The 13,259-nt window shown below is 38.3% G+C and overlaps 1 protein-coding gene across 1 annotated transcript in view; it reads right to left on the reverse strand.

Annotated features, from left to right (window-relative positions):
* Positions 1–480: 480 nt before the first annotated feature.
* The window catches only part of LOC140247031 (uncharacterized), a 29,827-nt gene continuing 17,048 nt past the window's right edge, over positions 481–13,259 (reverse strand). Inside the window, exons 2-5 of the mRNA XM_072326331.1 lie at positions 4,828–4,957; positions 3,840–3,910; positions 845–1,265; positions 481–625 (exon numbers count right to left, since the gene is read on the reverse strand). Of these exons, the coding sequence (XP_072182432.1) occupies positions 481–625; positions 845–1,265; positions 3,840–3,910; positions 4,828–4,957 (767 nt within the window). The remainder of the gene's footprint in view (positions 626–844; positions 1,266–3,839; positions 3,911–4,827; positions 4,958–13,259) is intronic.

The raw sequence follows: 13,259 nt of genomic DNA on the forward strand, positions 1-13,259 counted from the left end.
ACCTCCCGATCCCCACCACTAGGACTCACAGCAATGGGGACGCACAACTTGTACGAGCGGAAAAGGCTCAGCGTCCCACCTATATGCAAATATAATTCCATGCAGAAATGTACGCATAGGGAAGCTTGAAAGCTACTGCTGATATCATCATTGCGTTCCTTGACCTTAAAAACAATATAAATTTATGTTTAAACAATCACATTTACTCTGTATGTGTTTTATTATCAGAGATAATGACACGAATAGGTTGCACGGTGACTATTTTGAATTCATAGAAATTAGGCACTGATCCATCACTCGAATTTAGGGAACTTGTAATATGTGATTTTATTTGCTCTTCCAGGTCAAATGCAAGAAATGTTTCTGTGGTAATTACTTTTGGGTCTTTCATATTTTGACTGGACTACTATTAATGAAAATCATGATATCTAGAAGGCAGTACCAGTCTTGGCAGAATTATTGCAATCAGGTTCAATAACACTACATCACACTGCACGATCCACTCCTTTTTTGGTTGCCTTCCATGATTCGCCGAATCTCGTCTCGATGGTTCCGTTCCATCCCCTCAAAGGCCGCCTTCACTCTTCGTTCTCTCTCTTCTTCTCTCAATATCTCTCTCTCCCGCCTAAGACGTTCCGATTCCTGAGTTTCTTCTCTTCTCTGCTTTTCCTCCTGCCAACGCCTCTCCTCATGGAGCCTCTGCATCATATTCGCCCTTTCTTCTTCCTGTCTTGCCATATTCTCTGTGTATCGAATAAATTGTTGTTCCATCTCGTATTTTGTCTGCTTCAGCCTCTGATGTTCGGCCTCAGTTGCGGCTTTCTCTATCGCTAAACGCCTTTGCTCTGCTAAACGCCTCTCCTCTTCCACTAGCAAACGCTCCTCTGCTAATCTCTTCTCCTCTGCCAAACGATTTTCCTCGGCCAAACGCTTTTCCTCGGCCAAACGCTTTTCCTCGGCTAGCCGCTTCTCCTCTGCTAAGCGCTCCTTCTCTGCTAAACGCTTTTGAATCGTCTCCATTCTTTTTTCTTCCCTGTCCTGGTAGAATTTAAAGATCAGAGTTTCGTCAGCGTCGGTCATGCATCGTTCGAGGAACATAAGAAGATTAAGTTGATATGTGTAGTCCAAGCCTGGGTTATCCTTAGTAACGTTAGCCACTTCAAAGACGTCACTAATGCCAGATACCTGAAGGACTGTTTTCAAATTCTCTACTTGAGACCTTTCGGCTAAATCGACGTGGGTGATCACGGCTACAGGATATCGACCTGTATGCAGAACAAACAAATCACAAAGTCATGAGCAACTGTTGTATATATCTTTAGGTATTGGGATTTACTCTCAGCCGGTAACATGAAACGGTTCGAAAAATAAGACTTAGGTTCTGTCAGTAGGACATAATACGCCTGTCAATTGATTCTCTGGAACCCGATTACCCGAGCACAATCTGTTGCCCCTCTAAGCTGACACCTTCCCCTCCCCGACTTCCGCGCCTGGCAGGTCATCTTCCGCGGCAATTCGCCGACTAAGCCCCGGAATAGTCTAGAAAATGTCTGGAGACAGTTCAATAGTTGTTGTAATGTAACCCTGGCTTCTGATTGTAGATTTTGTGGATGTGTCTAATGATTTGTTTTTTGTTTTGTCTATATGTTACGAATACGCATGCATGCAATATGTGACCGTGCACCTCAAAACGAACATAAAGTCGCACACACTGATTTTGCATGAGGATTGAGAATAAGTGAAATGGGTCAACCTAGCCGAACTTGACTTTTTCATATTTTCTGAAAGAGCGGGTCTTCTTTTACATTATGCTAAAATTTGGCATCATAAAACGGGCAGGAACGTGTGTTTTTTTTAGCAGTTTATCTCGAACATTTTTGGCAGATTAGTGTGATTAGGCGTGTCTTTAGAATCCCTTTTTCATTTCTGAAAAACCTTGTCCACACTCTTCACTTTCAACTATAATAACTTTTGAAAGGATAGTGCTACTGCTTTGAAAGTTGGCATTAGTTATGGACAGAATGTGTTTATGAGGCATGCTTAATTTCAGTTTAGATTAAGCGCTTGAATAGACACTGTATTTCAGAGTCTCTTTTTTTAGTTCACACTTTTCCTGAGTTTGTGCTTTTTTTTTTTTCCAATATTTAGATAGGTTAGGAGAGTCCATTTGATTTGAATTATACATCATTTTAAAGCTTAAAGTCTGCTCTTTCAGAATATGGTCTTAACTAAAAATTCATGTCTGGCGACTTTTTGTTTGTTTTGAGGTGCAGGGTCACATATATGCAAGTGTTACTGTAGTATGTCTGTGTGTGCATTTGGACATGGTTATTTGATATTGATTTTAATTCTCAATGCGAATATGGAGATTTGTTTTGTTTTTGTTTTTTTCAAGTCACGGGAAGTGTTAAGATAATATTTGTGACTTTGCATCACAAAACGAACCAAAAGTCTCCAGACATGCATTTTTAGTTTAAGGGCAGATTCTGAAAGAGCAGATTCTTAGCTTTAAAACTATAATGATATATAACTCAATTCAAATATACTCTCCTAACCTATATGTGACCCAGCATCACAAAACCAACAAAAAGTCGCCACACATGGATTTTAAGTTAAGGGCAGATTCTGAAAGAACAGATTCTAAGCTTTAAAGTGTTATATAACTCAATTCAAATGGACTTTCCTCACCTATCTATCTATTGGAAAGAAAGCGCACACTATGGAAAGGTGTGAAATGAGAAAAGAGGCTGTGAAGTACATGGTCTATTCAAGCGCTGAATATTTTGCAAGCCGTGCTTGCTGTGTCACGGAAGGGACAAAACACAGGATGTTAACCTCTGGAGCAACAGCAATGAAAGGATTATCAAATTAAGCTGAAATTAAGCATGGTTTATTAGCATATTCCGTCCATGATTAATATTAACTTTCGAAGCAGTAGCATTCTCCTTTCAAAAGTTATCAGACTTGAAAGTGAAGAGTGTGAAAAGGATTTCAAGACATGAAAAGCGGCCTGTAAGTCATACCTGATCATTCTACTCATCACCCAACAAGAGTTGTAGAAAAACTGCTAGAAACACACTTTCCCATGTTAAGATACCAAACTGAAGAGTAATGTAGAAGATTTAAAAAAAAAACTCAAGATTGACTTGGTTGAACCATTTCACCTTTTTTGAGTCCTCACTTAAAATCAAAGGGGTGCGACTTTCTGTTTGTTTTTTGGTGCATGATCACATATGCTATGTTTGTTGGGATATAGAGACTGCCTAAATGAGATACATTCAAAAACCTTTGTATTATTTGGGAGTAAGAATTAAAGTATGGAATAATAAAATAAGAGGTGGAAATATTGTGTTTTGGTGAAATGTGCGTTAATTGCAGAAAGTGTTTGGGGAAAGAATAATATTTCAACAGAAATAACGAATTTTGCTATATCACCACTTGTCTACCATTACGTACAGTTCAAGAGTACAAGGTTAATATTTTGCCAACACATACACATATTGCTTAAGATATTTCGTTACGATTCTGAACTGAATAAGATCGCTGTATGCTCTGTTAAATGATATTTCTATTTATTTGCACTATTATTCCTCACAGACTTGCGTTGCTCGGGACAAACTTCTGTGGTGAATAAAAATGTGTTTCTCTGAGAAGATTCTGGTATAATTGGGTTCATAATCACTCTTTTAGATAAAATAACTGATTTTGAGTCATTCCAGCTTTTGAAACGTGGTATTGTTTCAATTGAATTGTACATCGTTCAAAATTCTGACCCATATGTATATAATATACTCAAAAGTAAATGATATATATGCAAGCACATTCACACGTTAAAGTACCTTGATGGCCATGGAGAAAGTCAACGATGTCCATTAAGGCTGTTGTATTCATTTCGATGTCATGGACCGCACTTTTGTCGGAAGGAAACACGATTGAAAAAGATTTTACGACCAAAATTAAATAAACTGAAAATAAAAGAAATCGTGACCTTTTACAACATTTTATGGGAGACAATAAATTACTACTACTGCATTACTTTCTTCAGCGGTCAATAAACAAAACTAACTCTTTGTGTGCCACGTTCGCACGTCCGGCTCGGTCGACGGCGTGCCAACTTCGCATATTCTGCTCAACAAACAAAGCCGCCTAAACCGATCGATAAATCGCTAATCACTACTAATCCCGAGGCACAATGAAAGCGTTTTTCGTGCTTGTGTTCCTCTCATATACGGCTTGCATTCTGTGTAGTGATTGACTATCAAGTGGTGTTCCCGACTAGATTTGCTCGTACATTCTAAGTTTCTGTCACGGTTTTATGTGCAAAAGTCATGCCTTTACAGCAATGTAACAACTGGTCATTCGAAAGAGAAATTGAAAATAGATTCGTCATACAATTTATATCCTCTTTAACTTTGCCTACTATTATGCCCATCTTAGAAATTAGTAGAGGTCATACAAACTGGAAAAACATAATTCTTTATCAAAGCATGACTACCTTTGTGTCTCGGAATAACGTGGCACGCAGGGGGTTTCCACCATGGCACATAAAGAGTTAGATAAACTACTTTAAAGTATACACACCAAAAAATTCAAACAGTAACACTATACATAGAGATTATAGGACTTAATGATGAAATGAAAGATGAAAGAAAAAACTAACAGGGCAACGTAATTTATATACAAAATCACTTTGGGTAAATCATGTAGTTAAGACATCAGAATATTCTGATCATTTCATTAAACTATGGAATGAAGTGCTGTGTGGTTTTTCTGTTTGTTTGAGTGTTTTTTGTCTCTTTATCGTAGAGTGCTTTTCCTGCTTCTTACCTAAAGACAAATACTGCGCAGTTGATCTTATGAACGCTTTGTGAATCTTCGTCATCAAGAGTAGGGTCTGACGGTTCGGTAGCCGAGTTACTGTCCCAGTTCACTTTTTCGCTGTATCCTCTCCTACCATCTACAAAAAAAGACACAAGACATATAATCGAAATGTCACTTGTTCTATTTGGCAATTTATCAAAGATGGATGCAATCAATCTAATTGCTGCGGATTTCGCTTTTATGATTGAAATCGATTAAATTTCATGAGTGTTTGGTATCTAGAGATTCATAAAACATAAAAAGTATGTAAAAAAATAAGAGACCCTTAACACATAAAAAGATGCAAAACAAATTTGTTCTCATGACAACTCATCCATACAGTTTATTCAGCAATTTTCTGGGGCTTGAGGTTAAAAAATACTAAAAATGTACAACTTAGAATGGCAAAGTGTTGAAAAATGAAGTTCTTCAAAAAGCATTTTAATCATAAAACAATTAAAAATGACATTTGATATCATGACATAGTGAAATATGAGCACATCATGTTTCGGCTTTGTATTTTCCCACACTTCATAGTGAACTCATGATTTTTTGCGGAAGTCAAGGTTATTTTGCACAAAACATTGGAAACAATGTTTCTGTAGCTCAGTTATTGGTAAGATGGCTTTGATTTCACGTAACTTTTTTGACTTATACCATTATTGTTTACATTTTATTAGTTGTGTAGCTGACTATTTCATGGACGCAAATTGGTTTGTGTGCATTCATTGTTACGTCGCTTCTTGTATTTTGTTTTAGTTGTTTGAAGATACCAATGTAAATCTGATATTAAGATGCCAGTCTGATGAACTTAGCAAAATCACATTCTTCGCATCACGATGAAAACAAGGAACATGCGGCATTTGAAATGATGGTAATACAATGTATGACGTATGTTTTACTTGGTGGTTCACTTAGGATTTAAAAGACAACTTTATATTTACACGCGAAAGGAAACAAAGCGCACAAAATCACTTTCAGGTCTTAATGTACTCATTCTTAGGAACTCTTTAAACTTGAACTAACCAAAAGCTTAATTTCCAATCAGAACATGCTTAGATTTGAGTTCTGAATATAAAAACGACCCTAGTCCATGGAAGGCCATTTCGAGTAAACTTAAAAGAAAATCTGTTCTATTTGTCCAATAATATTCTATTTAACTGTGATGGGTTGGCAACATTTAATATACAAATAATAGAACATATGTGACCGTGCACCTCCAAACGAACATAAAGTCGCACACACTGATTTTGCGTGAGGACTGAAAATAAGTGAAATGGGTCAACCTAGCCGAACTTGACTTTTTCATACTTTCTGAAAGAGCGGGTCTTCTTTTACATTATGCTAAAATTTGGTATCATAAAACGGGCAGGAAAGTGTGTTTTTTAGCAGTTTATCTCAAACATTTTTGGTAGAATAGTGTGTCTTTAGAATCCCTTTTTCATTTCTGAAAAACCTTGTCCTCACTCTTCGCTTTCAACTCTAATAAATTTTGAAAGGATAGTGCTACTGATTTGAAAGTTGGCATCGATTATGGACAGAATGTGTTAATGAGGCATGCCTAATTTCAGTTTAATCTGATAATCCCTTCATTGTTGTTACTCTGGTGGTTTACTTCCTGTTTTTTGTCCCATTCATCGCGCAGCCAGTACGGTTTGGTAACGATTAAGCGCTTGAATAGACACTGTACTTCAGAGCCTCTTTTCTCAGTTCACACTTTTCCTGAGTTTGTGTTTTCTTTCCAATATTTAGATAGGTTAAGAGAGTCCATTTGATATGAGTTATACATCATTTACAAGCTTAAAGTCTGCTCTTTCAGAATATGGTCTTAACTAGAAATTAATTTCTGGCGACTTTTTGTTTGTTTTGAGGTGCAAGGTCACATACTATTATGACAGTTAACATTTACATCAATTGTGGAGAGGCCATTTTGTGTGATGGACTTTGGTCGTTCATTGAATCATATGGACTTCGGTCGTTCTTTGAATCATATACGTGATATTCTGCTATAGAGATGAGAGAAGGATGAGAGAGGGTCAGTTCAGGTCAACCCTTTACGCCCCCTGGCATGTAGGGCAGCGACGAAGGCTCTCCACCCGTCTCTGTTGCTGGCCATTCTCTGCAGAGAAGAAAAGGACTATCTGGGATCTTATATTTTTCCTTCTACTGTTCTTCTCCATATGTGCTTGGGTCTGCCACGTCTTCTTTTCCCTTCAGGTGTCCAACGGAGAGCCACTCTAGGGATGGAGTTTGCGTCCATATGTAAGACATGTCCAATCCATATCCATCTCTTCCTGGTGATTAGAGTCTCCAGGTCCTCAGTGCGGCATTGTAAGAAGAGGTAGCAGTTGGATATCTTGTTGGGCCAATAAATGCGCAGGATTCTACGCAGGCATGTGGTGTGGAATGCTGATTGCTTGGCAGCATCGCATCTGGTCATTCGCCAGCATTTAGATTCGTACATAAGGGTTGACAGCACACAGCTATCGTGCAATTTCATTTTGGTTTTCAAGGTGTACTGCTGTGATTTCCAGTTACTGTTCATACTTCTCATAACATTTCTTGCCTTGTTCAGTCTGTTCCTGATGTCAGTCTCTGCTCCACCATCCTTTTGTACTATGCTGCCCAGGTATGTGAACGCTCTGTGCTGGGAAGGTTGACACCATAGACCTTGACTGGAGTGGGGTTGTCACTATTAAGAATCATTGTTTCCGTTTTCCTTTGGTTCACTTTCAGTCCCACCTGTCCTCCAAATGTGGACAGACGGTTAGTCTTCTCTTGGATGTGACTATGCGAATGTGACAACAGAGCCAGATCATCCGCAAAATCCAGATCATCCAACATGAAGAAGAGAGTCCAGCGGATTCCTTTCTGCGATCCCTCCATTGTACGTCTCATTGTCCAGTCAATGACCAAGTTAAACAAAATGGCAGACATCACGCATCCCTGCCGAACACCCGTTTCCACCTTAAAGTAAAGGTCGCTATTTCCAACAGTGCAGGATTTTTTTTTTTTGTAGAAACTGATAAGTTGCACAATTTTTGTTGGAATTCCATAATGTCGTAATATTTGCCAAAGACTGTCTCTATGAATGTTGTCAAAGGCTTTTTCAAAGTCAATGAAGTTAACATACAGGGTTCGTTGCCATTCTGTGCACTGCTCGATGATGTTTCTTGATGTGAAGATCTGATCTATGCAACCCCTGTTTTTTTTTTTCTGAAACCTGCTTGTTCTGGCCTAAGAGCTCCATCCACAGCATCTGATATACGTTGTACAATAATCTGGGCCAGAATTTTACTACACACTGGGAGGAGAGTTATCCCTCGCCAATTGTTGCAGTCGTTCAATGCACCTGTCTTGGGTATTTTGATAATGATGCCTTTTGTCCAGTCTGTTGGCACTTGTTCTTCCCAAATAACATCAAAGAGAGATTTCAGAAGGGTTGCTGTCACCTGTGGGTCAACCTTGAACAGTTCAGCACCCAAACCATCTCCTCCAGGGGCTTTATTTTTCTTCAGTGTCTTAATAGCTGCAATATTTTTTTTTTTTCTACTTGGGTGTTCAAGACTGATGTCCAAATCATTCTCTGCTGTTTCTATAATTGGTGTCTCTTCAGGTGTAGCTCCATATAGTAATTCTTTGAAGTGTTCCGTCCATCTTTCCTCTATTTATCTTTCTGTGGTGAGGATCTTACCCTGTTTGTCTTTAACTGGTCCACTTCCATAAGTTCGGTGCTTACCAAAAATCCGCTTGGTAATTTTGTAGAGCTCTCTCTCTCTGTTCCCCTTTCTGCACTGCATTTTCTGCTTCTGAAGCCAGGTTATCCAAGTATTCCCTTTTATCCTTCCTGACCAATCTTTTCACTTTCCTGTGTACTTCTTTGTAATCTTGCTGGCATTTTTCCTTCAGCCGAATTGATTTGGCATCCATCATTTTCTTTTTCTTGCTTCTTCTCTCTTTCATCGCTGTCCATGTCTCTTCTTGTACCCACTGTTTTCTCTTGTTCTCCCGCCTGTATCCAATGCATGTCGGACTGCTCTCGGAAAACATAGTCTCAACTTCTTTCCACGCTGCATCAATATTTCCTGTGTTGGCTCAACTTCTAAGTCTTGTAATGCTTAGAATCTGTTTCTCAGTTCTTATGTGAAGGCTGATTTCACTTTTTGATTGATTGATTGATTGATTGATTGATTGATTGATTGATTGATTGATTAAAAGGTCTTTATTCAAATAAAATCTGAGTCGGCGACTAAAAGTCGAATTACACAGATATACAGAGATTATACAGCAAAACAGATGAAATAATAACATAATCATAATACATAAAAAATTACATTACATTCAAACATTCTGTATACACATCTAATATATCTTTAACGCTACAGATTGTTATATAAATACAAAAAGAAAAAAAAATGAATGCACATTTAATAAACAGTAGCGGTATACTCCTATTCTTTTTTCACAGAAAAAAAAAAGAAAAGGAAGAAACACTCATGGCTACACAACTCATTGTCGAAAATAAAAGAAAAAAAAATGTAAGCTCTTCTACAGATACAGAAGGGAGTACAGGAGTTTGCAGTGCGGTTGGAAAGACGCGTCAACAACCTACACTATACATTCCGCAAATACTTGCAGTAACATTATTTTGTTGGTGAGGTGATCATCCCCCTCCCCCGTAATGTACACACATTCACTACACACACATACCTAAAGCATTTCTCACTGGCATACTCTCTCTGTCTCTCTCTCTCTCTCTCTCTCTCTCTCTCACACACACACACATGCACACATACAGTACTGTACATTTATGTGTAGATCGCATATCTGTACAACACTCACAAACGCGCATGAGCATAAACACAGTGCACATGCTCAATGTACAATATTGCTTTTCAGCAGTTTTATACAGGTTATGAAGCATTGCAATCAAATAATGACAAGTTGAAAGACCAGGGCGGTTACCAAACTGATTGATATCTATTTGGTCCCTAATGTCTTCTAACAGCCATTTAACTATGAAAGACTCAGCAATCTTAGCAAAATAAGAGGTCAGAGCTATTGGTCTCAACTCAGATACTACTGGGGGAAAACATTTGGGAATTGGAATAATTTCAGCATATTTCCACAATTTTGGGAAAGTACCCTGCTTAAAGGCAATGTTGATAATATGACATAAAGGAAAACATAACTCATAAGCAAATTCTCGGATTATTCTCACTGGCAAATCATAAGACACAGTTGATTTTCGTAAACTCAACTTGCGTAACTTATTGAAAACATCATGTGGTTGTATGACTGGGCATTCATAAGGTGAAGGCAGATATGCAGGTAACTTTGATCTGTCCAGTTTATAAAAATCGGTTGTTACAGATAAAAACAATTCATTAATATAATTTGCTACATACTCAGAATTGTGATATCCTTTTTCACTAATATCAGGTATATCAATCTGCATTTGACATTGAACTCCATGAGTCATCAATTTAATATGTTTATACCAATCAGCAGGATTGTTAATTTTCAACCTTTGTATTCTTTCATTATAAAATGTATCCTTGGCTACTTTTACAGCTCTTTGCACTTTGTTTCTAAAATATTTCCATCTCTTAATCTTGTCTTGATCTCTTGATCTCTTAATCTGTCAGTGTCAAAACGTCTCCTTGGAGTTTGCTGTCTTTCTGCTCTCTTGAGCTTCAGCTTGATATCTGCTATAACACGTTGATGGTCACTGCCAACATCAGCTCCTCTCCTAACTCTCACATCCTGTAGGGATCTTCTCCATGTGCCATTGATGAGCAGGTGGTCAATTTGGTTTTTAATCTCTTCTGTTAGGAGAATACCAAGATAGCTTATGAATTTCCTTGTGGGCAAAGAGTGTTCCACCAACTACCAGATTGTTCAGAGAAGTTTGCCAGTCTCTCCCCATTTTCGTTCATTATTCCACATCCATGTGTGCCCATTTCTCTCACGTAATAGGTGTTGTCATTTCCCACTTTCGCATTCATGTCTCCAATCACATTGATCAGGTCATGGCGTGGAACAGTTTCCACTTTCATCATTCTACTGCTAATTGGCTTCCACTCTAAGAGGCAATTGTCAACCCCCCTTTTTAGAATCACCGCCACTCCTTCATGATGTTGACCGTCTTCCCTCCCTGAGTAAAGTGCTGTCTCTCCGGTTGTAGTCTTCATTTTGCCACTTTTCGTCCACCTGCTTTCACTGATTCCTAGGATGTGTAAGTCATACCTTTGCATTTTTGAAACAACTTGAGCTAGTCTGCCGGTGTCATACATAGTTTGTACATGCCAAAATCCTACCTTCATCTTCACTTTGGCTTTCACTACTGCCAGTCATACAAGTCCCAGACTGGAACTCAGGGGCAGTACCCACATCAGATCGAGTGTTTTTTTTTTTGTTTTTTTTTTTCATGTCGCTGTTTCCGTAACATGATTTTTTTTTTTTTCTGGGATAAGTCCTATGCCCAACCCTCAACCTGGAGGGCCAGTGGGTTACTCTTCGTCTGGTCTCTACCCTTCGACCAATCCGGCCTGGGTGGCCCTACCAAGAGTAAACACTCCCGCCGGCATAGCTTTCCGGGTCACTGAGACACGCAAGCCCACTGACCACTACAAGCTGGTAACCTATGCAGTGATGAGAGAGGGCGCTATAATAAAATGTAAGAATGACCCAAGTCCTTCATTCTTACATTAATATATGATTAAACTCATTCATTTCAGGAAATTCCGGAGGTAATTAGGATTTATCATTGATACACAAGATGAGTCTATGCATAAGCTAAAATTTCCCATGCCAAACTGAATTTGGCCAAAAATTGGACTTGGGTCGTTCTTATATCCAGGTCTTCAATTACAATACAATGTAAGTTCGGATACCACAGGCACTACGTCAATTTAAGTTTCGTTTCAAAAGGTACGACATCCATTCCTATATCATCATTGGGAAATTCAATCAATCAAAGAGCAGCACTGGCTTGACTGCCCGGATGTAATCTGCCAGAATCCTTAAGTCATTTTTTTGTCGATTTTTAGGTTTTTAATGTTTCTTCTGGGTTTTTTTTCCTCATGCTCTTTTAAGTAAGCCAACAAATAAGTTAGGATTCGCAACAGATATTTCATCAACAGACTTAAATCAATGCAAAACCTGGTCAAGTCTTGGTTTCACCCTCCGACCTAGAAGATCTATCGAAAGTCTGAACCTGCCTAACAAAAAGACACGCAGTCCTAGATCTACAAAATCTAGGTTGAAATTGATAGAATTAAACTTTAACATGCACAGTCTTTATTTAACATGCTTAAACAGTAACGATATGCTGAATTAAAACTAGAAAAATAGAAAACTAAAGACTATGGAACAGACGATTCGACCTGTATAACGGCATGATAAAAAAATAAATAAATCTGCAGCTGGACCGGTAATGGTCTGGGTCTAGTATAACTGTACAAGTGTTAGTGTTTAATAGGCTTATTTCTAATGTCTTCAGCATTAGATCGAGAATACCATTGTTATGACCATAGACGGTATACCCTAAATATTTATACGAAACTGTCAAGTGCGGACCAGCTTCGGAAAGCTCCGGGTAGCAAATTTTTACCCGCCAGTCAAGCCGGAAAAATTCCCCAGATAAGGTCTTGAGCATGCTGAAAACATATTCGGAGTGAATCATGATGACGTATGCAGGTGCTTAGCAGAAGATACAGCTTTCACATTAGGCATGGGCCAGAAAAAAAAAAAAAAAAAGTAAGTGTGTGTTTCGCGCACCCAATGTGAAAGCTGTATCTCTTGTTTACATGGATGAGGGGATCAACGGACATACACACTACACCATTATATGGAACGCGTGTCGCTCTCAAAATCCGTGCTAATATGTCGAAAAAAATCCAGCGAAATGGGAAAATATCTGCATTTGAAGAAGTGGGCGTAGAAAAAAAAAAAGTTCTGAACCAAACTTAATAATATTGGTATCATTCTCTTCTGCGGAAAATGTTCTTTTTAATGATGTCAACAAATATATGTGACCGTGCATTACAAACAAACAAAAAAAGTCGCACCCATTGATCTTACGTGAGCACTGAAAACAGATGAAATGGGTCGATTTAGTCAATCTTGAGTTTTTCATTTTTTTCTGCATTATTCTTTAGTTTGGGATCATAACACAAATGGGAAAGTGTGTTTTTGGCAATTTTCTACAACCCTTTTTAGGGAGAGTAGAATGATCAGGTATTTATTAGAGGTTCCTTTTCATATCCCGAAATCCTTTGTACACTCTTCCCTTTCAAGTTGGAAACTTTTGAAAGGATAATTCTACTGCTTTGAAAGTTGGCATTATTCATGGACAGAATGTGAGCATGCTCAATTTCAGCTTAATTTGAAAATCC

Source organism: Diadema setosum, chromosome 3, assembly GCF_964275005.1.
Source record: "Diadema setosum chromosome 3, eeDiaSeto1, whole genome shotgun sequence".
Taxonomy (NCBI): Eukaryota; Metazoa; Echinodermata; class Echinoidea; order Diadematoida; family Diadematidae; genus Diadema; species Diadema setosum.